Source organism: Acomys russatus, chromosome 32 (assembly GCF_903995435.1).
Source record: "Acomys russatus chromosome 32, mAcoRus1.1, whole genome shotgun sequence".
Taxonomy (NCBI): domain Eukaryota; kingdom Metazoa; phylum Chordata; class Mammalia; order Rodentia; family Muridae; genus Acomys; species Acomys russatus.
In genome coordinates this window covers 36554122-36579993 of record NC_067168.1, presented here as the reverse complement: position 1 = coordinate 36579993, position 25872 = coordinate 36554122, and the positions used below count along the sequence as shown (strand labels likewise).

General features: G+C 54.7%; 1 protein-coding gene across 6 annotated transcripts; it reads left to right on the top strand.

The window, feature by feature from the left end:
* The first annotated feature begins 19 nt into the window (after positions 1-19).
* Positions 20-24522, top strand: Pth1r (parathyroid hormone 1 receptor). 6 transcript variants are annotated; one of them, XM_051140725.1, is made up of 16 exons: positions 23-186; positions 2661-2717; positions 5163-5282; positions 15342-15444; positions 16913-17047; positions 18805-18915; positions 19021-19139; positions 19311-19405; positions 19601-19796; positions 20167-20320; positions 21665-21725; positions 22135-22201; positions 22446-22540; positions 23136-23277; positions 23357-23398; positions 24038-24522. In XM_051140725.1, exons 3-16 carry the CDS (start codon positions 5208-5210, stop codon positions 24419-24421), a joined length of 1779 nt encoding a protein of 592 aa, XP_050996682.1. In that variant the 5' UTR covers positions 23-186; positions 2661-2717; positions 5163-5207; the 3' UTR covers positions 24422-24522. The 6 variants fall into 6 exon arrangements, with proteins under 6 accessions (XP_050996686.1, XP_050996682.1, XP_050996680.1 ...); XM_051140729.1 differs by lacking the exon at positions 5163-5282 and having other exon boundaries at positions 20-186; XM_051140727.1 differs by lacking the exon at positions 23-186 and having other exon boundaries at positions 2637-2717.
* The last annotated feature ends 1350 nt before the right edge of the window (positions 24523-25872 follow it).

Here is a 25872-nt window from a genome sequence, read left to right as displayed (position 1 = left end):
TGGTAAAAATAATTAATTTTTCTTTTTAAGCCAGAGCTGGGACTGGGGCCTATCCTGTCCTCACCAGCAGTGTCCTTGCTCAGGCCTGAACTGGGGAAGTTCCTCTGGCGGTCCGTGGCCTTCTCAGGGCCAACCTGAATCTGCTCCTCAACCTGAGGCCCCATTTGAAAGACCTGTGGATTCCAGGTAAGTAGGACTGGAGGGCTAGGAGGCCAGGGTGCAGCTGGGAGAAAGAAACAAGGTTGAGTTGCCCCCTGCAGCAAGCTTTCGTGTGCCTGTGCTGTGTCCCTGAGACAGACAAGGCATGCCCTCATGGCCTCGGACCTTGGTGTCATGACAGCAAGACACCTGAGACCATGATATCAGCCAGAGGAAGTCCACTCCAGATGCCTTCGGAGTGTGTCCTGACTGAAACAAAGCCTCCTGGTCTCCTGGGCCGCCCCCCTCCTCCCTCCCTTCACCTTCCTGGGGTGAGAAAGTCAGACCCTGCTGCAAGAGGAGGGGGCTGCCCAGCCAGCTGCTATGGGAGCCTTCAGTGACTCAGCTGGATAGGGAGTGTTTATGAGCAGCCGAAATAGCTGTAAAAATGGCACCTTGCTTCACTTACGGCCTGGCCACCCTAACCTACACTGGCCCCTTGACTCAAATTTTTCCAAAAGGGCCTGTAACTAGAGAAATGTCCGGGATTGGAAACCTTGAAGGAGTCTCAGCCTAAGGTCAGGATTCAGCCACCGCTTGTAAGTCAGACTAGGATGAAGTCTTAGCCTGGGGTCAGGTTCATAGTGGGGGCAGAGCAGTTTGGGAGTAGAGCTATTCTTAGCTTGCAAGTGACTTTGGGGCTAAGTTAGAGATGAAGTAGGGGGGAGGGGGAGGGGGGCTCAGAAGCAGATGTGGACTAGTGATGCCACAGAGCCTCCAGGCAGGTGACAGAGAGCTTTCTGAGAGAATAAGGCCAGGCAACAGAACTGGAAGACCTACTCAAGTCTGATGACCGACTCGGTCCCAGGGGTCTGTGTACCCTGGCTGGAATGGCAGCAGCAGAAGCCTGTCAGCCTGAGGCTGCCACACCAGCAGAGGCAGGGCCAGAGTCCAGCCACTGCTCCCTGGTTCTGAGCTCCAAGGATCACTTTATCTCCTCCTGCTAAGCCTGGGCTGTGGCCCAAAGAGCAAAACACAGACCCACTCCCTACCCTTAGCCTTACTTTGCCCCAACTCCATCGAAAACTAATCTGAAACTGAACAGAAACAGACCCTACAGTCTAGAGCCTGCCCATCAAAGGGTAAGGCTGGCTCTTCCCAACCTTTGCGTGCTAACTAGTTAATGTGTGATTCTGCCCCTCATTCCCATGGTGGCAGTTTAACCAGAGGCCTGGGGGTGAGATAGGTGACCATAGTATGGAATGTTTAGTAGAGACAGGAGTGAGGTACAGGAGTTCCAGCTAGGGACCCCGAGACCCTCACACCACTCTAGCGATTGCACAGTCCACTCTAGTCCAATCAAGGGCAAATCTTTTCTTTCTTTTGTTCTTGTTTGTTAGGATATTTGGTTTGGTTTTTTGTTTGTTTGTTTTGTTTTGTGGGGGGTATTTTGTTTTGTATTTGAGACAGGGTCTCACTCTGTAGTTCTGGCCTATAATTTGCTATAGAGATGAAGCTGGACTCAAACTCACAGAGATTGAATTGCTTCTGCCTCCCAAGTGTTGGAAACAAAGGTGTGGCGCTATGCCCGGCTCAAATGCAAAGATCTTAATTTGTCTTCAAGTCAAGAGCGGTCTATTGTCAGAACTAAGAACTCTGCCCCACCAGCTCTCAGATCCCCTCACTCTTGATTCTGCCATGTATGCCCTTTGCTCATCACCAAGGGAAAGGGCAGTCCGTGGTCATTGTCACATGGAATCTGTGTCACATGAAATCTGTGTCATTTAGAAACAGCCCAGAAGCCGGGCATAGTAGTGCACGCCTTTAATCCCAGCACTCGGGAGGCAGGGTCAGGAGGATTGCAGTGAGTTCGAGGCCAGCCTGGTCTACAGAGTGAGTCCAGGACAGCCAAAGATACACAGAGGAACCCTGTCTCGAAAAACCAAAAAAAAAAAAAAAAGGGGGGGGAGGGAGGGAAGAATGGGAGGAAACAGGGGAAGGGCTAACAATCGAGATGGTATATGAATAAATTAATTTAAAAAAGAAGAAGAAGAAAAAGAAACATCAGAGACCATCAAAGCATAGCACTGTGGGTCTTCCATTCTCAAGCCGATTGTGAGGGGGGTGGGGGGGATGGGCATCTTCCTTTCTCAAAGATCATGCCACACAGACCGGAACTCACAATCTGGCACTACCAAGGAGGATATGGAGGCACAAGTAGGGAGTACTGTCCTCCATACCAAAGTGTGCTCCTGACAAGGAAACTGCAAAAACCATACAGAGAAGTGAATGTGAACGGCCTCTCGAAGACTGCACATGCTAGGGATGGTGTGTGTGGGCACAGAAGCGGGGCATGGCAGGCAGGGTGGACCTGAGGGCCGTTCTCACAGAGCGGTGGGGGCCATCTCCTTGAGATGGAGAGCAGGTTTTTGGGGGCTTGTGGAGAACCCCTGGAGCTCATGTGTTTTCACAAACCTTCAGGGGGCCCTCTGAGTCAGCTGGACATCTCTCCGCTTTTGCAGATGAGAAAACTGAGACCGAGATACCCAGAGAGTCCTAGCGAGCAGGACACACAATTGGTAAGTAAGCAAGCAAAGGTGCCATTTCACCTGGTGGTAATTTTCAGGTCACCACACCTAAAATGGCTTCCTTCTACAGCCCTCTGTTCCAAGGACTCCCAACCGTCTCTGGTGCCTGATGTGCCCTACCGGGACAGGACGCAAGAAGCCCAAAATCTTAGAACGCAAGCATAGAATACATAAACTCCTCCACCACCACCACCCCTTGTACTAGCTCCAACCCCTACTCCAGACTACCTACCTACACACACACACACACACACACACACACACACACACACACACACACACCCCGAAGTCCAGGGGTCCAGGGGCCCAGGACAGCCACCAGCATTTGGAGAATGACATGATGGAGGGAGGTGAAGTACAAAAGTGGGTGTCCTAGCCGATCCCCAAATCTTGTAGCCGCGAATTTCCCCGAACTGGGGCTAGGATGGTTGAGCTGGATGGAGATGCCTGGCAAGCAGCTGCATATCTTCGGATACCCGGATTGGACAGGAGCCCCTCTAAGCAGGGTTCAACAAAGGTCCAGACCTAGGCAGGAGAAACACCATGCGCGTCTCAGGTTAGCTAGACACCTGGACTTGCGATGGGACAGAGGATGGAGGACCAGGCAAGGGCGGGGCGGGACCCGAGGGCGTTGGCTGCGTAGCCTGGCTCTAGCTGGCGGCGGAACAGCTTCCCCAGGGTCCCCACACAGCCAGAACAGGAATCCCGCGGGTGCACAGAGAGCGCCGCGGCCCGTGGAGTGCGAAATACTAGGCGGCCTCCCCAGTGGCTCCCCTCGTGTATCCCGCCTGCTCATCAGCCACGGCCGGAAGATCTAGGGTAGTGGGTGGTCTGTGCTTTTCCAAAGGAGAGAATAAAGCAAAAGCTGGGACGGGACAGCGTCCCAGCCACGGAATCTTCTCGATGTCAGAGCGCCCAGATTCCGTCCCTCTACCCCCAGCATTCATTCTCCTGCTGAAATATCCCGGACCGTGTCTCTGGAGAGATGTCCCGGGGTTGGGGGTGGCAGGCTCGGCTCTGTCCTCCGCACACCCGCCCGGGAGGCAGTGGAGGGGGCAGGGGCGGAGGAGGCCCGGGGAGGGCGCGGGGGAGGGAAGAGGCTTCGGGCCGCGGGGGGAGGGGAGCGGCAGACGCCTAGGCGAGGGACGCGCGAGGCGGGCGGCGGCTCGGAGCAGCGGCCGGGCGGGGGGCTCTGGAGGCCAGGCAGGCCGGGGGAGGGGGGAATCCCGAGAGCTCCATGAAGTCCTCCCGGGGCTGCGGACTGAAGGCTGGCTTGGGGAGGCTGTCGGGGGGACCCCGACATTCATGGCAAGGAGGGGGCCGCGGCGGCGAGCTCGGAGTAAGTCGGGACTTGGGGTGAGGAGTTGGGGGGCCGGGGCATGGGAGGCCAGAGTGGGACAGGAGAGACTCGGCGCCCGGCTAGGGCGAACCCGGCTACTCCGTCTCTGTGTCAGTCTGCGGCGCCTCCTCCGAGTTCCGTGGAGTCGCCAGCCCTGCTGCCGCTCAGTTCGGTGGCTTTTTTGGAAACTTGCAAATGTTTTCGTAGAGGAGGGGAGGGGGGAGCGAGGGAGTGACCGAAACCGAGCTTGGGGCCGCTGGAATAGCAGAGGCCAAGGCCGGGGAGCGCGCCCAGGGGGAGGGGGTGCGGGGGGGGCTAGCTAAAGGCCGACTGACAAGCAGACAGGCAGCCCCAGCATCGGGGCAGCAGAAGCGCTGGTGCTGCTCGGGCGCACGCGGCGCGGGTTCAGAGAATGGAAAAAATGGTGAAGGAGGTGGCATGGGGGTCCAGACTGGACCGGGAGCTGGGCCACTGTGCTGCGGTAGCGCCGGGAACCCGGGCAGGAACACCGAAAGGCTCAGTGTCGTTGCAAAAGTCGGGAAGGCATCCCCTAGTTGCACGCCCCGCGCAACTCAAAACGCGCCCCCTGCCCCGCCCCGCCCCGCCCGGACTCCCCTGTTGCCCACTGCTGCGGAGCTAAAAATAACAGCCTGGTCGCCCCCCGCAGACCGCGACCCCGACCCCTCCCCCGACCCTCCCCCACTGGGCGTGGAGCGAAGCCACTGCTCCCAATTCCCCCCAAAGAGGGGGGGAAAAGACAGAGAAAGAAAGAAAGAAAAGGCGGCGCGGGAGGGGAGCGGGGGGCGGGCCGGGGGCGGGGGGCCCAGCCATATGGATGTGATTTCTCCGCTCCGAGGCAGACAGGCCGCTCAGCAGCGCTCGGCGCCCGCCCGCCGCCCGCCCGGCCTCAGGCTGCCTCCCTCCCTCCGCCCTCCCTCTCTCCGTTACGCCGGCTCGTTCTCTCGCTCGCCCTAGGCGTATGGGCCCCGCGCCGGGCTCCGGGGCCTCGGGCCGCCCGGACGCTGGGGTCCCCTAGGCCGGGGCGTGGGCGGGGCGGCCCGGCCTGACGCAGCTCTGCACCCTCCAACCATCACCAGGGCTGGCGGCGGCTGCCCCGAGGGACGCGGCCCTAGGCGGTGGCGATGGGGGCCGCCCGGATCGCACCCGGCCTGGCGCTCCTGCTCTGCTGCCCAATGCTCAGCTCCGCGTACGCGCTGGTAAGTCCCTCCCGGTCCACACTCCAACACAGGAATCCTGGAGTTGTTCTGGGGTCCCTGGGACGAGTGTAGGCGCAAAGGCTTGGGTTCTTCTAATAGTCTGAACTTTGGGATGGGACCACCCCCCTCCCCCTTGCTCTGAACCAGTAACCCTGGTGCCTGCTCTCTTTGAGGTGTCTTACTGTAGGTTCCAGACGCCTGAAGTTTCCCCACTTCTGAAGACTTGGCTTGGGGTCCAGGCTCTGGAAATCTGTGGTTGGAGTTTCCCTGCACCGTGCTTCTGTGAGCACACGGCTCTGGTAGTATGCATCTCTTTCGATGGTGACAGTGCGATTCAGCCGGCTCTGGGTGTGGAAGTCTCAAGGACTGCGTTGGGGGCCTCCACTTTTGCAAGTTTTGTTTGCTCCTGCGTTCAAAGCTGTGTGCAAGAACTCACTTAGACTGAGGGTAGGGTTTAGAGCCCTCTCCAGCTCCCAGGATCCCACCAGATACACAGATGTAGGTACGAATGGGACAGCTTTACCCAAAGTGGGAGTCGTTTGCCCAGGGAGGTGGGTGTGGTGTGGTGTGGAGGTCCCCTTGGAAGACACTGACCTCACAGTACACCTTGCAAAAGATACATGCTGTGGGGGCATTCTGGCGGGTGAGCTGATCTTTGGGGGGTACTGTGCGGTGGTGTGAGAGCGGAGACTAAGTAGAGAGGGCTAAAGGGAGAGAGACAAAGGATTAGGATGAAAACCCCGACCCCAGCAGGGACAGCAAAGACAAATAGAGCGACAAATAGAGCGCTGGAGACTCAAGGGAAATCATAACCCATCTTGGGCTAGGGTCTGGGAGCCATTTCTCAGAGAAGAGAGTTTTCCCGTCCTCTCATATACCACAGTAGCCCTAACCCAAATGTCCAACCTATTCCTGAATCAGCTTTTGTGCCTGACTTGAAGTTCTCATTACTTCGTACCCCAGCTCTGACCCAGGTCTAGGGAGACAGGGCAGGCAGCTTCCTCCACGGGGACAGAGCCTCACATCCAAGGGCACATGCGGTCAGGGACTTAGCCTTCACTTTGTGTGACCTTGGACTGTCTTTCTACACACCTGAGTTGCCCATCTGTGAAAAGGGAGCATGGAAGAAACATTTACCTAACATCCTAGAGTTTGGTTTTTCTTTCTCTGGTGCCAGCGCTCTATTTACCAGTGCCCGAACCCTCACAATTCTAGTCCAGCAAAGGACAACCAAAGCCAGAGACTGCCCCAGAAGAGAAGTTGTACACAAGGAGGCAAGCTCGGAGGGCCTGAACTCGCCGTCCAGGAGGTGCTCCAAGCACAGGGCGCGACAGAGCTATTTGCTGAACTTCCCTCAGTGTGTGTTCATGGGTTAGACTAACTGATGGGTACGGCATCTTGAGTGTGTGCCTGAAAGTTCATGAGCATTTGTCGGCATCTGGTTTGGTCCATAGGATCATATGTATTCGAGTCCCCATGTGCCTGAAGCTGTGGCTCTGCACATGACGTTGAGGGTAGCACAGTTGTATATGCAGGTGTGTGCGTGCACGTGTGCACCCTGCGAATGTGTGTGCACACAGGTCTATTGTCTGCTTGTATGTATTTAGCACAAGTCTTTGTGTTTTCTGTTTGTCAGTCCATTGTTCTGCGTTCTTTACGCAGATCAGCTAGTTTAGTCTTCCCAACAATCCTCAGAGAAAGGTATTTTTCTTATTTTTTTTTTTTTCACTCGCCCAAATCTACAATCACTCCGGCCATTGTCTATCTTATGTTAGCCAGCTGCCAAGCTCTGTGCTTAACAGTGTGTGGTGGTATGGGGTCCCCTGGGCTCCATAGTTCTTGGTAGAGGAGTTGAGGTATATGCAGAGAATTTTCCTGATCTAGAAGGGTCTCAATCCCAAGCTAAGGGCAGACGGACAGATGCCAGCGTGGCTCTGCAGGGACCTTGCCGTGGCGTGGGAGCACACTGAACTGTCTCCCGCTTCAGGTCTAAGGGATGTAGTCCAAGGGATTGGGGTTCAGCCAACCCACCCACCCACCACACACCACCCTGTGGGATCCCTGGGCTCAGCTGGAGCCAGCAAACGACTGGCACCCTGCCCATTCTCCTAAGTCTAGGGGCCACTGCTCTGCCTGGATGTGCACAGGGATGGACAAAGCCCATCCATCTCCGCCGTCACCAGACTTACAGGCTGCATGCTCAGCACAGCCCATGACCTCTGTGGGGGACCACAGAGCATCCTACTGGGGAAACACTGACCACAGCTGTACTCAGTTGGTCCATCGTCTCCTCAGAACGAAGAGTAACCTGGAGACAGCATGGGAGGAGTGGATTTTACATACAGGAGGCGATATGAATGTGAACAGCAAATTGTAGAAACAGAGGCAGGAGGCAGGCCTGGGTGCGGGATAGGACCCCTGAGCAGGCCCCGCAGACAGTATATGCTGTCTTAGGCCAAAAGTGCAGGCTACATCTACTGGGGGTGGGGTGGGGGGACTTTTATGTTTATTATGTGTTGGTGTGTGCTTAGCTGTGCTTGCGGTAGTCAGTTCTTTCCTTCCATTGTATATGTTCCAGGTATTGAATTCAGCCCAAGGGTGCTTGCTTAAAAAAAGAAAGAGAGAGAGAGAGAGAGAGAGAGAGAGAGAGAGGGAGAGAGAGAGAGAGAGAGAATATGTATCCAGCAGCGGCTTTCATAGAGTCTGAGCTAGAACCTGCTACATATGTTGTCTCGTCCCGACCCATTCTCCCAGCCACGTTATGGGGAAATGACCTTTGGGGGTTTGCATCGTGAGACTGGCAGAGGTGGGATCTGAACCCAGGACCTCAGATTTCTACAGGAAAACTTTTTCCGATAAGTGAGATGGGAGTAAACTCTGGACAAGAGGTCCTTACGTGTCCCTTTGGCTTTTCTTCTTTAGAAAATGAAACCTATTATTGTACCTTCTACCGTGTTCATTTCATGACTAAAGTAGGAGCGCATTTTATAATTGTTCTGTATTATTTTAATCTGTGTATGTGTGTGTGTGTGTATAGGTGTGTGAGGTGGTGGTGGTGGGCTCTTAAGGTCTGAGGACAGCCGGGTGTTGTCCTCATCTTCCACAGCACTTGAGACAGTCACCAGGCTCTCGGGCTTCTGAGAACTCTCCGGTTCATCTTGATGTGGGTTTGGGAATCTAGCCCTCATTTGTGAGCACCGAGGACCTTCCCCAGCTCAGGAGTTCAAACCATTGACATTGAGCAGAAGCCTTCTTTGGGCACTGCCAAATCGCCATTCCCTTTCTAGAGAAAGTCCTCCTTACAGTCTAGGGCGGGTCATCTCTCTTTCCCTGTGCTTTGAACGTCGCCTCTCTGTATACGTAGCAAGGAGAAGGCCGTGCCTTGTTTGGTTTGTTTGTTTTTAAAGATAAGTCCACTTAGCTTTTCTACAGGCATCATTGTACCTAAAGGTATGTCTTCATGTTTGTGAAATCTTTAAAAATATATACTTTGTGCTTTTTAAGTATGTGTTTACTCTTGTGCAGCTTTATGTAGGTTTTGTGAATACACGTAATGCTTGAGGAGGCCCAGAAGAGCGTGTCAGATCCCTTGGAGCTGGGTTTCAGGCTGTTTTGAACGACCTAAAGTGGATGCTGGGAACAGAACTCAGGTCCTCCTGCAAGGACAGTATGTGCTCTAACAACAGAGCCATCTTCTCCAGCCTCCAAATCATCATCATCATTAGTTGTTGTTATTTTTATTGTGTGCTTATTTGTCTGCATATGTCTGTGCACTGTATGCATGCGGTGCCTGAGGAAGCCAGAAGAGGGCGTCAGATCCCCTGGAATGGGTACAGGGAGTTGAACCTAGGTCCTCTGGAAGAACAGCTAGTACTTGTAAACACTGAGCCATCTCTCTGTGTCCTTTTTAATCCTGTATAGTATTCCAAAGTATGAACATTAAACACCCCTAAGCTGTGCACATTCAGACCCTTTCTCCAGTCCCCCCCTCTGTCCCACCCCCATGTCTGTGTGCGTGCATTCACACGTGCTCTCGAGTGTGCACAAGAGTGTGTGCGTGTGAGAGGCGTTCCAGCTGGTGGCAGAGAAGCTCCTTGAAATGCCCTCTTGTTTCACCATGTGACCATTTCCCGTTAGGATATTTCTAGAATTTGTCTTTGCTCGGTCTAAGAACATGCACATTTTTTATTTTAATAGGCATGGCCAAATTGCCTTCTAAAAAGCTGTGCTGGTTTATACCCACCAGAACTGACCGCAGGGCCCTCTCACAGGATGTGATGAGGGGGCTCTTTTGTTTCATCTTAGCATTTTGATAGGTGAAAAAAAAAAACGGTGTCTCCTGTCATTTTAATTTACCCTCCGCCAACGATTTTCGGACCTGATGCTTGTTTATTATCCATCTACTCAGAGAGCTCTCTCAGAGCCATTACCCATCTTTCTATGGGTTATTTATCTTGCATGTATTGATTTGCCAGGAGCTTTTTATATCACCTGCCTTTAAACACATCCTTCCCCCCCCCCCCAACTCCCAGAAATGCCTAACGACAGAGCGAGGCGGGGCACGGGGCCCTCCCGAGGAACTTGGGTTTTCTTCGGAATGTTTTAATGAGGCGTCGCGCAGCCTCCCCCAGATTCCTGTTGTGGGTCTTTTGGGGACACTGCTTGTCCCGCTAGCTACCACATCAGGAAGGGAGCTATTTCAGAGAGCCCCAGGAATAATAAAAGGTATGGTGGGGCTTTTGCAGAACCTTGAAATTGTCTTTAAAGTGACTGGGAGAAGACAAATGGTGCTCAGGTTGGCAGACGTCGGAGACCTCCCAAGCCCTCTAGAACCCCAGCTCTGGGACAGCCTTGTGCCCGTGCTGAGCACTAGTTAGCTGCCATTACGCTGGCAGGGTTAGGTTAGGTCATCCCATCTTCCTGGGCCTTGGTCCTCCTGCCTAGCTCAGGTAGAGGCTGCCTGTGAAGATCCACCATGTCCTAGCGGCCAACTCTGCCATCCCAGGCCCCAGCCCACCGCCTGCCCCAAAGGCGGCCACGCTGGCTGGCTGGCTGGCTGGCTGGCTGGCTGGGATGAGAGGCGTCACAGTGCCTTCCCCCCCCCCCAACCCCTCCCAGCCCCAAACACAGGCAGCCTGTTCAGAAGGCCTGGCAAGGGGGAGGAAAAGTCAGCACTTGTCAGTGGTGGCGGGGCAAAATGAGCAGCCCGGCCCAGCCTGCTGTGGCCAGCCAGATGGACAGAGGACAGCAAGGTACAAGAGAGCAGTCCCAGCCAGCCAGCCGGCACGGGTCAGCGAGAGGTGCCAGTGTGTGTCCCAGTAGTAGAACCTGGAGAAAGGGTGCAGGAAGGCCAGAAGGTCACAAGGGGATCTCCCGAGAGCCAATACTTCTTTTTCACTTTGCCAGAGGCATTCACATCCTTAACACCAAGGCCCAATTATCCTCTGCCGAGTTCAAGGAGTCAGCCACATCCCAACCTCAGTGCCACTGTTGCCTCAGTGGGCACTTCTGCTCCCTTTGTAGATACTTGATGTAGCAAAGGTTGCAATCCAGGGCACTGGAGACATGATGTCATGGCATCCATGTAGCTGTGCAGCTGTGCAGCTGTGCGTCCTTTGCTTCAGGACTGATGCTTTGCTGTAAGGTGCACTGTAGTTCCTCTCCTGGCCCTCTTCTCCTAACTGTTCTTTAGGCCTCAGTCTCTCCTTTTGTAAAATGGCTATGTCGTAGAAGGTGAGGTTGACATGAGTGCCAGCCGATGAAGAGGGTCCTGTGTGATGGGAACATTCATGGTGAACAACCAAGTGTAGCTGGCTTCTCCAGTGTCAGGCAAGGAAGTAAAGCACACTGTCCCTTAGGGGACCATGCTGACCCTGGTAAGGGGGTGGCTGATGTGGCCTAAGAGGGCGTCCTGCCAAGAAAATATTATGCAATAGAAGCACCTTGCACAGGTGCAGAAGTGTCAGAACTGGAAAAGGAACTCTTGCATCTCCTCCAGTTTTGTCTGAAGGGGCAGAATCTTGACATGGCTGAGACCACAGATGCAAATGTGTAGAACCTGGCAGGGAGGAGAGGAAGTTAAGGGGAGTGGCCCTCATTTGGGCGATGGTGTGGACCGTGCAGTCTTCTACCACCAGCACATTCACCAGCCTTGACACACCAGAATAATGCCTTCAGCGGCACCCTGCCACCTCCCACTTTGCCATTCTTACTGGGTCCCCCCTGGGAGCAATACTAAATCAGATCAGCTTAGCTGGGCATGGTGGTGTCCACCTGTACCCTCAGCGTGCAGAGGGCTGGAAGCTCTCAGATCATGTGACTGACACCCCACCCGAGCTGAACTCTGATGACAAAATGCATCCAGTCAGTCTCTTGACAGCACACCTCCACAACCGAGTCAGCAACGTCCCGGTTTGTAAGTGACACGCCAGTTTCAGCTCCTATCTGTCTATACCTTGCCTGAAGCATCACCTGTGCCCCCCCACACACAAACACACACCCCTGCACCCCCCACCTCCGTGTTTGCAGGCTGCCCTCCCAGCTCAGGGCTTAAAGTGGTATCACATCAGCCCCTGCAAGTTCACACACTCTAGACATGCTTGTTAAATGCACAAGAAGGCGCTATATTGCGCTACTGGAGGTGGGGGATGCTATGATAAGTGAATCAGAGAGACTGTCAGCCTTAATCCATAAGGTGGGAGAAAGTATTCAGACAGCTGGTGCCAGGGCAGGTGACCCTGTCATTGGTGAGTCTGAACTAGGTGACATCTGACCCCATTCCTAATTCCTCAGTCTTGCCCCTGAGATCTGAGATGTACAGATTATGGATCTAAAACGATGCTGCCTGAGATCTTCATTCTCTGGAGCTTTGCCAAGAAGACAGGCGCTCTGATGGGGGCGGGGGACGTGATGGGGGAGGAGGAGGGAGCAGCAGACAGTGCTTCTGTCTGGCTAGTCAGAGTGGTCAGCTGTTTTTCCCCCTCATCAACCAGGAAAAGGACTGGTGAGCTCACCTACCTCCAGCCCAAACTTGGGGGCTATCCAGGCCCACCGCAGCTAGCACTGCTCCCACTCTTGGCCCCCAGTTCTCTCTAGGGTTCCACAACCCATCAGCCCCTTGCTGTGGACCCCTGCAGACAAGGGTGTTGGAGTGGGATGGGAGAGTTGAATTAGTCCCATTACTACTCACTGTTGCAAGCAGCTTTCCTCAGCCGGCCCTGCTCCGGCTTTTGGCTTTTGATTTTACAGGAAATCTAAAGCGCTGGGCTTAAGCACTAGTCAGTGGTCAAGGTGGGATTTGGCTCCAGTGTTAGTGGAGAGAGAATCCCTGACATGCGGCTGAAAGAGGCTTAAAGGGGCTGTCTGGGCTTTGGCGATGAGGAGCTGTGTTCTGAGGCTGGCAAGGAGGAAGCCCTAGGTATCGGGGCTGCCTCTTCCCTTTGAGGAAGTCATTTCCTTTCTCTGAGCCACATTCGTCCTGCCTAGCAGCTCTGTCTTGAGTGGGGTGACAAGTAGGTCTTAATGCCCAGGGAGGTCAGAGGCAAGGCCTTGGGGGAAGGATGCTAGAAGCATGTGGCCTTCTCTGGGCAGGAGACGAGAGACTCTGGAAAAAGGAACCGGTGGAAGGTTAGACTGCCACCCACCCCAGGCTGCTGAATGGTCATGTTGGTTGTCTCTGGTTGTCATCAGGACAGTTTTCAACCCGTGACCGCTGACCTCTAGTTTGGGCATCAGCTTAGACTCCCTGGTCACATCAGTGGCTAGCCAGGGCGCTAGGAAGCTAATGCATTAAGTCTTCAGAGATGGTGCTTCAGTCAGTCAGTCACTCTAGAGCACTCCGTGGGGATGGGCAGAAGGAAAGGATCATAGAAGAATGGACATGGGAAGGAGAAATGGCAGGACAGTGGTATGGATGCTGGTTATGGGGCAGGTGGTAATATTGGTGATGGTGCTGATGTTGCCTGAGGTGGTGCTGGTCTTGGTGGTGATGAGGTAGGCAGGTGGTGGGGGTAGCCATTCTGGAGATGGTGTGATGGTCCTCTTAGTAATGGTGATGTCTATGGTGTTTGGCCCAATTATGGCAGTAATAATGGTGGTTCTATTGATGGTAACAGCAGTGTTTGTGGTGGGAATGGTACTTTTCAGCAATGGTGATGTATATCACTGGGAGTGGTGATGGTTATGTTGGTGCTGATGGTAACTGACAGATATATTAACCTCGAAGATAGAACAAGTGGTAGAGGGTAGATGCTGTAATAGGAGGTGGGTAAGAACCAGACCCTTTAGTAGCCGGATCTCCAGCATCAGAGACACAAGGAGAGCTTCAGGGCGGCTTTGGAGGTCCCTGGATCTCAGCAAGCCAATTTGTCCTCCCTGAGCCCAATTACCCTGCCCCTGCCAGCTCTGCCATAGGTGTGGTTAGAACAGTTGGAGGTTAGGGCTGAGGTGCCAGCAGCACATAGGAATCCACTTCAGCCAGCTGAGTCCTGGGTGTCCATTGTAGATCCCAGCAGACACAGGCATGCGCGTTAGAGAAGTTCTACAACACGTCCAGAGGCCCACACATACTCCTTTCCCCACAGACATGTACATAAGCATGTTCACAAACGCATCAGCCTCCAAGGCCTAAATTCACACGTTAGGCAGTTCCTACGTAAGGGGTTACAGAAACGGGGCACACAGAAGTTCACACACGGGCGAGACAGCGTGTGCCCGCAGCCAGTCACACGCACGCGCAAAGATGCCCGCGCTCCTCCGCTAAGTAAAACCAGCAAAACTGGAGCTCCGCGGAGCCAATTGGAGACTCCTTGGCCTGGAAGCCCGAGCTGCTGCCGCCAAGAGACGCGGTCAATTAACTTCTCCCTGCAGCCGGACTCCCTGACCCGGGGCCGCCCGCCCCCTCCCGCCGGCCCTCCCCTACCCGGGCCCGCCTCCTTCCTCCCAGGCCTCCAAGTTCTCCGCCCCTCTTAGCTCCACCTTTACTAAAGGGACCCGCCTACATGGCCAGGCAAGGGCTTGCTGAGCTGCCTGCTCAAGGAAGATCGGGCTGTGTTCCCTGGAGTTTAAAGGGAGATGTAGCCTTTCTAGGGGAGCCTCAGGGGCCATGAGGTCTGAGGGTACATGGCTCTAACTGCCCTGGGGTGTCCCAAAGCATCACATCCTATTCTGGGATGTGATTCCCTTAGGGGGTCATACTCAGAGTGGGGTTAGGACAGCTCTCAGGCCAAGATGCTGGCCCCAAGCTTCCAAGTCAAGGAAGACAGGAAACCTAGATCTTCACCGTCAGCCACCAGCTCAGTATGAGACAGTCCTACCCTTACACTGTTTCCTTTTCCGGGGTTAAAATGGTGCTACTGGGTCCCAGTGGGTGTACAGAGTGGAAAGAAGCAAATGAAGACATTCTCAGAGCGGTCAGTAGGAGCGAAGGCCACACATGTCCTCCACAGCATCTGCTGGGACGGAGGGGCTTCGGGTGGGAGGAAAGGGTCCCCAGTACTGCATGTGGGGGTCCCGCACAGCCCAGCGATTGCTCTCTCCCTCTTCCATTCACCCTAAGTTTTCCTGGAAGGGTGAGATTCTGACCCTGGGAAAAGCGCTCACTGAATGCTGGGCCAGGATGGAAAATGGTGACTGCCGTGGTCCCAGGGGGGCCTTGAGACTTGAAGGAATTTAGGCTGAGTTTGTCTCCTCAGAGCTCAGCAACTCTTGATCCAACCCCAGGACCCCAGCAGGCAGCCGGGATCCTGTGAGGCTCCTTCCTGGGACATTCCACCAGTTCCCATGTGCCCCAGGGGCATGGACCAGACAAAGAATGTCCGTGGATCCTGGGTTACTGGTAGACAGACAGGGGACAGCCCCCACTCTGTTCTCCTCCATTGTGTTGCCATGGCTTAGAATTTTAAAAGGGGAGCATCTGCCGTGCAGATGCTCCCCATGGGGCAGACTTCCCACATTTCCCTCCAAAGGGGAAAGGGAGAAATCCCTGGGGAAGTTGGGTGACTCTGGGATCAGCTGACTCACCTGGAGCTGTTGCCTACAGTCTGGTCTTTGGCTTGGCAGGTGGATGCGGACGATGTCTTTACCAAAGAGGAACAGATTTTCCTGCTGCACCGTGCCCAGGCCCAGTGTGACAAGCTGCTCAAGGAAGTTCTGCACACAGCAGGTGGGGGTGGGGGAAATGAGATGGGCATGAGGTCAGCATGGGGCAAGGGTGTGGGGAGGCTAGGAAGCAGAGACAAATGGGTGAAGGGATTGAAGGTGTTAACCTAGGGTGGGCTCCGTCACGGGACACCCAGCCAAGTAACGGAGTAAAGGTGTAAAATGAGATGGATCAGACAAGGGGGAAACCAGCAGGCTCAGGTGGTCCTTACCCTCCTGGACTCATGGAGGTGCTGTGTGCTCACTGACAGCCCTCAGATCCAGACATGGCTGTGGGGAGGGGGCGCGGGGGCTTTGGACAGACCGGCTAAAAGATATGTGGGTCTCTCCTTTGCAGATGGAAGGGTGAAGGCAGATAAGGCACAGAGTCCTAGTGGATGTAGATGGGGTGAGGCAAGCCAGGAGCTTCGATGAGGGTGCTGGGCCCTTACAGGGTGGGCTGGGTCAACTTCTTTTAAAGAAAAGATAGCCAAGCCCTGTTGAGAAAGATGGGGAGATCCCTAGAATATTGGAAACTCTGAACACAGAGCTCCATCGGAGGACTAGAGTCCCTAGAACTAGATAGGGTGGGTAGGATAGGGGCTCAGGGGTGTGCCTAGCCTATAGCCTGGAGAGAGGGGGCCCCATAGCATCTCTAAGAGACCTTTGCCGTGGCAAAGGAAGGTGTCTGCCATCCACTCTCACAGTTCTGAGCCCTGGCTCAAGAGTCTCCTCTCTGCCCACTCCCTTGAGTCCGCTCTCTGGAAGCAGGTATGGGCTATACTGACATCCATCCAGAATGTCATTCTCATGCCAGTCCAGGGGCCTAGACCCAGCTTCCCACAGAGCCTGATGTAGAAGGGCCAAGGTGTCCCGGCTTGGGCTACAGCTGTGGTCACACAAGTCAGATAGTGGGAAGGACTTTCCAGCTAAGGGGAGAGGCCTCCGGTGTCTTTCCAAGGAAGAAAAGCCAGGTGGATGGTGACTTCAAGGGCACTTGTATAGGCTGACCTAGGGCGGAGGACCAGCCGGCGGGACTCAACGGTCCGCTCCTAACACAGTGCACTGTCTACTCTTCCCCTGCACAGCACACTAGCCTGACTTGGTTTCCTTCATTACCTCGCCACCCATCTCTCCCAGTTTCTGTCATGCGCCCTCTGGTGGGCCGTTCACTCCTTCATGGTCTTGGCTCCCCGGTTTGCCCAGCCTTTCCAACTTCACTCTAGCTGACCCCACACTCGCATGTCATTTACCCCATTTGAATCTCCGCTGACTAACTCTATTTCCTGACTGTTTCTCCACCCGGCAAACACGGTACAGTTTCTGAGTCACTTGGTTGTCCTTCATCTCCGACGTCCCAAGAGCCTGAGTATCAAGCATCCTTGGTAGGGTCGTTGTAAAAAGGGGGAGTGTGTGTGTGGGGGGGGCAAGGCGATAACCCAGGGCTGTGGTGATAGCAGAGCTGATGGCTAGAACCGTCCTGATTTCTCCAGCCAACATAATGGAATCAGACAAGGGTTGGACCCCAGCGTCTACATCAGGGAAGCCCAGGAAAGAGAAGGCACCAGGAAAGTTCTACCCCGAGTCTAAAGAGAACAAGGAGGTGCCTGCTGGCAGCAGGCACAGAGGTATGTCTGCCTGCCCTGCCCCCTACCTGTTCCTATGCAGTCGCGTGGCTGGGCTCAGCTCCACCTGTCTCCACTGTCTGTCCTAACCCCGTGAGTTCCTAAGGGGAAGTCAGACCACAGCTCCCTTCCCAGAAAAGCAGGCCAGGAGACAGTCCAAGAGGCAGCCTGGGGATTGGGGGGTTGGGCCAGGTGGGTTGGGTGGCCTCAGGACACAAGGAGATGTGCACAGTCGACTCACCCAGCACTCCCCAGAAAAGGAACCAGAGCCACAGGAAACCCATGACCCACTGAGATAAAGAGAGAGGACAGAGTCAAGGAGAGATGAAAAGAGACAGAGAGGGAACAAGATGCTCAAACCAAGAGTCTGGCCTATCAAAGAAGGCACAGAAAGACACATAGTGGGAAGAGCCACAGAAAGACACATAGTGGGAAGAGCCACAGAAAGAAACATGGTGGGAAGAGCCACAGAAAGACAGACACATAGTGGGAAGAGCCACAGAAAGACACATAGTGGGAAGAGCCACAGAAAGACAGACACATAGTGGGAAGAGCCACAGAAATAGCAAGAGAGTAGGGCAGCCTCAGCAGGGTGGAGACAGACAGTGGGACTTAGGAGAGAAGAGAAGAGCAGGAGAAACAGGGTTGCCTCAGGGAGGTGAGGAGAGACAAACAGAGCCCAAGCTGTGGCCACAAGGCCAGTTAGAGCCAGCAGGGTGGGCAGCAGATTCCAGATGGGCCACATCTGGGAGCCTGTGGTCACCCTGTGGCTCCCCAGGGACCAGAGGGAATTGTGGGCCTGCCGGGTGGGGCTGGGAATATGGCGCCCAGGACAGAGAGCCTTTCACTGAGCTGGGTGGGTCCAGCCCTCAAGGCTGCCTTCCAGGGAGGTTAGAGCGTCCTGTGGTCAAAGTCCTGCGGTGGGGGAGAAGGGGGCTGTAATCTGGAGGTGGAATGTGGGTGATCTAGAGGCTGGGGACCCTCTGAGGTCACTTAGCATGGCTGTCAGGGCTCCAGAGTGAGTTCTTTGAAACAACATTAGCACTTGGATTTGGAGGATGGTTTATCTGTTGAGTGGTTGGCCATGGGTCTTCCGTACAGCCCTGGATGGCGGAACTCTAGGCTGATACTGTCAACTTCTCAATGAGGAAATGGAAACACAGAAAGTGGGGACACCTGTGTGAGGTTAGCAGCACTTTAGAAGCCCAGCTGGCACCGAGAGCCAGACTTCCTTCTGTGGTCTCTAGGGAAGCGTCACATAGGAAGCCTCCCAGCTGAGGAAAAATCTGAGAAAAAATGTTCAAGCTTTCGATAGTCTCAGAATTCTGGGGGTGGGGGCAGGTGGATCCCTGCGAGTTCAAGGCCAACCTGGTCTATCTACAGAGTGAAACAATGTTTTTTTTTTTTTTTAAGTCCCTTCTTCAGAGACATGTAGAAAGGTGAGACCAAGAGGCCAAGACCTGTGTCGTGTAACCTCAGTATGTCATCCACTTCTCTTGTCCTTTTCCAGGAAGATTGGGCCCATGTTAGTACTTCCACCACAGGGACTGCAATAAATTCTCTTAACAGTGAGTTTAGGGAGCAAGAGAAAGTAAGAGCCCAATATGTTCTTTCCAGATTGCCCTGAGCCTTTAGTTTCTGGTCACAGGGCACACCACTCCCGTGGGAATCAAGCCACGAGCGTGTTCATGTCCCTGGGTCTAAACTATGGATCGGACTCTCCTCTCTTATCTCCCGCCCCGTGTTTTCTCTGGGCACAGGACGTCCCTGCCTGCCAGAATGGGACAACATCGTTTGCTGGCCACTAGGGGCTCCTGGTGAAGTGGTGGCAGTCCCCTGTCCCGACTACATTTATGACTTCAATCACAAAGGTGAGGCGAGGCAAACGGGCTGGGGAAACACAGGGACACCATGAAGTGGAGTTCAGGGCCTCAGCGGCTCCAGACCACCTTTACCCGCCCTAACTGTCCCTACAGGCCATGCTTACAGACGCTGTGACCGCAATGGCAGCTGGGAGGTGGTTCCCGGGCACAACCGGACGTGGGCCAACTACAGCGAGTGCCTCAAGTTCATGACGAATGAGACTCGGGAACGGGTGCGCGCTTTCTCCCTCCCAAGCTTGACCCATAAGACCATACCTACCCCATCAGTGAACCTGGACCCATCGACACTCCTAGCCGTTACTTCAGCAACCTTCATCTGTGCTTCATTTTCCCCTTAGTGTTGTCCTCTCTGAGTCCCAGTTTTCTTTCTTTCATCTGCGCAGGAGGTATTTGACCGCCTAGGCATGATCTACACCGTGGGATACTCCATGTCCCTAGCCTCCCTCACCGTGGCCGTGCTCATCCTTGCTTATTTTAGGTGGGCGGAGCAAGGGGAGGGGCGGGGCAAGGGCAAAAACGGGCGGGGGGCGTGGTAGGGCCGGGTCAGGGGTGGGGTACAGGGTGCGAGCCTCCCTTTTTCCCCTGCGTGATGTTCCCCACCTACGGCGCACAGCCCAGCTTCCTGCCCACCGCCGCGTCCCCCTCACCCATGGTGATGTTGCACGCCCCGCAGGCGGCTGCACTGCACGCGCAACTACATACACATGCACATGTTCCTGTCGTTTATGCTGCGCGCCGCGAGCATCTTCGTGAAGGACGCGGTGCTATACTCTGGCTTCACGCTGGATGAGGCCGAGCGCCTCACAGAGGAAGAATTGCATATCATCGCGCAGGTGCCTCCTCCGCCCGCCGCTGCCGCCGTTGGCTACGTGAGTGCCCCTCGGCCGCCCTCAGGCTCCGCCCCTTGCACCTGCAGCCCGGCCCTTGCTACCCACTCCAGCTTCAGGCCAGCAAATCTACTCACTCACAAGGACCCTTACCCGCCTCAGCTCGGCTCCCAGCCTTACTGCTAACGGCTCTCTCGAGTGTCCCCTTTTTCTGCACACTGGAGTGCCCTAACCTCTCATCATCATCACCTTGCCATCTGCTGCTAACACCCCACCCCCACACCAGGTCCCAACAGCTTATGGCACCAGTCCCAGGCCAGCAGCCCAGAGTAAGCGCTCCTTCTCCCCTCAGACCAGACCTTGCCTATAAGATGAAGGCTCTACCTTTGCCTAACTGTTGTTGGTCTCCTAGGCTGGATGCCGTGTGGCCGTGACTTTCTTTCTTTACTTCCTGGCCACCAACTACTACTGGATTCTGGTGGAGGGGCTGTACTTACACAGCCTCATCTTCATGGCCTTTTTCTCAGAGAAGAAGTACCTGTGGGGCTTCACCATCTTTGGCTGGGGTACGGAGACCAGTGTGGTGGGTAGGGTGAAAGCAAACCTGAGTGTAAGGTACTCCCGCACTGTCATGTCCTACCCTCTTATTTTGTAGCAGGCTGGAGGCCTGCCCATCCTGCTGTGACTTTGACCCCATTCCAGGTTTAGGAGACTCAACTTGGCTGTGGGCAGGGTTCACACAGTGCTCTTGGCGTGACCTGGCATTTCATCTCACTTAGGGTGATAATTGCTGGGCTTGAGATGAGGTTAAACTTGAGACCAGAGTGAGATCTTCAGTCACTAGTTAGACTGGGGCTGGGGGGGGGGGTGTGGTCTGGGCTCTCCTTCTACCCAGAGCCCTGTGGGAGGGGCTCACATCTGTTACCAGGAGGTGAGGTCCAGAGCCACAGGCCCAGCGGCTCAGTACCAGTTAGTTTCTGCAACCTCTCTGCAGTGGGTTCCTGGGATGCTGCAATCCTACCAGTCCCTCACCCCCTGCCCCATGGGCCCTGGGATCTAGTTACTGATAACTGTCCATTACTGCTGGCAGCTCCAGAACTTGGCTGGGCTCTGGGGAAAGCTGCCAGAAAGTAGAGGGGTGGGCCAAGTGGCTTAGAGGCTCCTGGGCTCAGCACCTAGAAAGCCCTGGTCTCCACAGCCTCCTTGGCCCTTGGCACATGCCCTACCCCTGACCTCAGCGTGGAAGTCCCAGAGCTGGGCCGATCTGGGCCTGCTTCCAGTTCCGGGAACTAACTAACAGAAGCTTCTGGGCTAGAGGGTATCTGAGTGGGCTGGAAACATGTGGAGTAGGGAGCACACAGGACCTTATGATCTGGGAATGTCACACCCTTACCACAAACCCAGGTGACATCCTTTCTTTCCAAGGACCTCTGGGCTGGGAATAGAGCTGGGGGAGAGGAACCAGGTTCCCGTCACTCAGACTACCATGTGTCAGGACCCTGAGGTTCACCTGTGGCCTCTAACCAGTTGGGCAAGACAAGCACTTTGCCCTTATCTATGAAGGCTAGGGCCTTCCAAGCCAAGCTTGGAGAGGGAGTTTTAGTACAGAAAAATGCTAGCTACTGGCTCTGTCCCCATGGGTGCTCCCAAGCCCAAAGCAGAATGAACTAGAATAAGGTGTTGATACCATGTTATTTCGGCATATGCCCGGCAGGTATGTGCAGGTACTCGCAGGAAGCCAAGAACCTAAATGGGGCGAAGAGTTGCACTGAGTCTTGACGGCTGCCACCTTAGGCTGTTAGGGTGGAATGCCCTTGTGCCTAGGGTGAGGGGTTGGGGCAGTGAGCCGAGGAAAGTCATGGAGTTTGGGGCAAAGTACACAACCCTCACACAGTCCCCTGTGCACACAGGTCTGCCAGCTGTCTTCGTGGCTGTGTGGGTTGGTGTCAGAGCAACGCTGGCCAACACTGGGTAGGTCCAGCAGCAAAATGTACCTGTTGGGGGGTGGGGGTGGGCAGGGACCTTGACACAGGCTGGAAATGCTCTGGTTTCCACTTCTGTGAGTTGTGGGGAGACTCTGTGTGCCATCAGCTCCAGCCTCAGGCACTCTTGATCAGCCTTCAGCTAGGAACCACCTCAGAGTCACAGGGGGTGACTTCCAAAGAGTCCCGTGAGTGCCTTAGGCCTGGATACAGGAACATTCTGTGTCCTTGACAGCTTGTGTCAGAGCAGGCCAAGTCTGGGGCCCACGAGGGCTGGCTGAGAAGGAAGGGGCCAGTGGCTAATGCTGTACCCTCCTGCCAGAGCAGGCCAAGTCTGGGGCCCACGAGGGCTGGCTGAGAAGGAAGGGGCCAGTGGCTAATGCTGCATCCTCCTGTAGGTGCTGGGACCTGAGCTCCGGGCACAAGAAGTGGATCATCCAGGTGCCCATCCTGGCGTCTGTTGTGGTGAGCAGGGGTTGGGGTTAGTGTGGGCATGAGCCCTAGTGACTAGCTCTTAACAAAAGCATCTATGAGAGCTTCCCTGAAGCCCCAAGGACCAGAAACCCAAAGACCTGAAGACCAGATGATCCCTACTCCAGTCTAGACGGGGAAATTAAATGCCCTAGGAGTCATCTAGAGATGCAGTGACAGAGTAGGGCTTGTGGCATGCTACTAGGACAAGGTCTCCAACGCAGCCTCCCTCCCACAGCTCAACTTCATCCTCTTCATCAATATCATCCGGGTGCTTGCCACTAAGCTTCGGGAGACCAACGCGGGCCGGTGTGACACGAGGCAGCAGTACCGGTGAGTTACAGCTCTTGGGAGTTGAGATGGCGTTCAGGGTCATGGCTGCCAGCACTGTGCCCAAGAGAAGACAAGGTCCCGTGCTTGGTCTTGTGAGAGGAAACTCTGTCTCTGTGGCTTCCTGCTAACTTCCGACTCACTTCAGCCCTGCCTGCCCAGCAGTGCTGGGTCACGCTCTGCCCTGTGGTATCAAGCTTTGTACCAGACTAGGGCCTGCTAGTGTGGTACACACCCAGCCACCCTCAGACAGCTGGATTTGGGGACTCAAAAGGACAGATGGGTAGAGGTTGTCTCCAAAAAGACATCAGGTCAGGAGAAACCCAAGGGTTGGGTCACGAGTGGATGCCAGCAGGTGCAGAAAGCCCAAGTACCAAGCAGCTGTGCACATGGTCTACTCAAGGACACCCCTTATGACAGAGAAGGTCTGATAACACTTTGCCTCCTGGCAGAAGCCATTCTGGCTGAACTTGGTTGCAAGCCACAGTAGCCCTTCCATCATTTCTGGAGCCTGGGCGTGGTTCGGGGCGGGGATGGGAGGATGAAGCGCTGTTGTGGGGCAGAGACCATGGTCTTACTTGCATGCTCCAATGGCCAGGAAGCTGCTCAGGTCCACGCTGGTGCTCGTGCCACTCTTTGGTGTCCACTACACTGTCTTCATGGCCTTGCCGTACACTGAGGTCTCAGGGACACTATGGCAGATCCAGATGCACTATGAGATGCTCTTCAACTCCTTCCAGGTGCGTGGCCTGCCTGAGGTCCTGGGGCACAGGGTGGGGGATGAGATGTGTTCCTGACTGCACGCGTCTCTCTCTACAGGGATTTTTTGTCGCCATCATATACTGTTTCTGCAATGGTGAGGTAAGCAGCATGTGGCAAAGAGACAAGGTGTGGGGGGGCTGAGGCTCCTCAAGCCCTGTCCCCCACTCCCTCCCATGTCCCCACTCTTTCTTTGCTCCTAAAGATCTTTCCTGATGGGGCTGGAGAGATGGCTCAGTGGTTAAGAGCACTGGCTGCTCTTCCAGAGGGCCTGGGTTCAGTTTCCAGCACCCACATGGCGGCTCACAACTGTCTGTGACTCCAGTACCAGGGAGATCTGACACTCTCACACAGACATACATGTAGGCCAAACACACACACAAAAAGTACATAAAAATAAAAAATAAGTAATTATTTTTAAAAAACCTTTCCTAATCACATTGTGACGTTATAGACAAGACTTCGAATATGGTCCAGGCTCAGAATGTACTGGGATGTGTGAGATCTTCCATGGGTGGCATAGCAAAGTGTCCCTCAGCATCAGAGAACTGTTTTAGAATTCAGTCTGAGGGCTCAGCCATTTGGAGGCTGACGGCATTCTGGCTGTGTCAGTTGCTGGCTGCCAAACATCACCATTCTGAGGTTGGGGTCATTTATTTGGCTTGCCCTTTCCCAGTGGCAGGAGGAACATCTGGCACAAGGGCTAAGAGACACCTGACTGCCACCCATCTCTTCCCCAAGGTACAAGCAGAGATCAGGAAGTCTTGGAGCCGCTGGACACTGGCGTTGGACTTCAAGCGCAAAGCACGAAGCGGGAGCAGCAGCTACAGCTATGGCCCCATGGTGTCTCACACGAGCATGACCAATGTAGGCCCCCGTGCAGGACTCGGCCTTCCACTCAGCCCCCGCCTGCTGCCTGCCACCACCACCAATGGCCACTCCCAGCTGCCCAGTCATGCCAAGCCAGGGGCTCCAGCCGTTGAGAATGAAACTGTACCAGTTACCATGGCGGCTCCCAAGGACGATGGATTCCTTAACGGCTCCTGCTCAGGCCTGGATGAGGAGACCTCCGGGTCTGCACGGCCACCTCCATTGTTGCAGGAAGAGTGGGAGACAGTCATGTGACTGGGTACCAGGGATTGGACTGCTGCTGGCAAATGGACAAGTGGACAGATGGACCAAAAGGCCAATGTTTGGCTGGTTGTCCATTCAGGACTGGACCAGAAGATAAAAGAAAGAAAAAAAAAGAAAAAAAAAAAAAAAAAGAAAAGAAAAGAAAAAGGGAGCTGTGTGTGGCTTCCTGTGTTTCACTCAAGGAAGGCGGGGCTCATCACATGGTTGAGAGAAGGGTCTGGGTCTCATTACCTAGGAAGTGTCTGGGAGTTGGGGGTTCAGCACTGTCCGACAGAAGGGGCACTTTGCTCTCGAGGACAGGCCTTCTGCAGTAGCTCAATTGGTAGAGCACTTGCCTAGCATACACAAAGCTCTAGGTTCTGTCCTCAACATCCCATAAACAAGGGTCACATCTGAAATCCCAGTTATCAGGAGGTGGAGCCAGGATGATCAAAAATGCAAGGACGTTCTTGCCTACATAAATCAAGTTGGGAGGTAGCCTGGGATACATGACACCATGACAGGGCCAGGTGTGGTGGCAGACACCTTTAATCCCAGCACTCAGGAGGCAGAGGCAGGCAGGATTGCTGTGAGTTCGAGGCCAGCCTGGTCTACAAAGTTAGTCCAGGACAGCCAAGGCTAACACAGAGAAACCCTGTCTCAAAAAACCAAAACTAAAACAAAGCAAAAGTAGTCGTTGCCCAGAAAGGGTCAAGTTTTCAGGAATCTCAGCAGCCAGGTGGACCTATGAGGGGAACAGCCAGCCTTCTCCTGTTGTCATGAATACATCTGGAGTCAAGCTCTTCTGGAACATACTACCTGCTAGCCCCACTCACTGCCTAGCCAAGGAAAACAGCAGATACCTCTCAAGTCCTTGCTCCACTCTCAAGGCTGGGGCCATGCCACCAGGTGAGCCTTTCACATCAGGTGGCCTCCATGCATGACCACGGCTCCCAAATGGAAGGGCAACACTTCTAGCCACCAGGCAGAGGTTGCAGGGAGAGTGGAAGATGGGCTGTCTCTGCCCTGGTTCTGGAAGCTAGGAGTTTAGGCCCAAAGGGTTAGCTGGGGTGCAGGCTTGCAGAGCTAGACCTGCGGATTCACTTTAGTACACACACCATTTGCCCAGTAGTCTCGTCCAACACTTCCCTTCCCCCATCCTCACCCTCCGGGCCTTCCTAGTCCTGTCTTCAACCGTGCATGGGCCCTCAAAAGGCCTGACGCTGAGGCCACATGCCTACTGTGCACAGGCTGCCTGGCTCACTGTGCCATCCGGCTTTTGGACCAGCTGGTGCTCCTGTCAACTCCCGCCTTTGCCGGTCAGTTCAAACCACTTTGCTTTTCCTCTAGCTCCTGTCCACCCCCAGGCCTCAGCCATCTAAGCCAGGTGCCGGGTGGTATGGCCATATACTGAGCACGCCTCGGCCAAGCCCCACCTGGCATTCTTGATGACCAGCAGGACA

Bases quoted from the DNA above. Each gene is read 5' to 3' on its own strand.
- Pth1r (XM_051140723.1), top strand. From the start codon at position 2,553: ATGGAGAGCAGGTTTTTGGGGGCTTGTGGAGAACCCCTGGAGCTCATG. The intron at 2,718-15,341 runs GTAAGTAAGCAA...TTGGCTTGGCAG, and splicing joins GCGAGCAGGACACACAATTG to GTGGATGCGGACGATGTCTT. The intron at 20,321-21,664 runs GTACGGAGACCA...CTGTGCACACAG, and splicing joins CTTCACCATCTTTGGCTGGG to GTCTGCCAGCTGTCTTCGTG.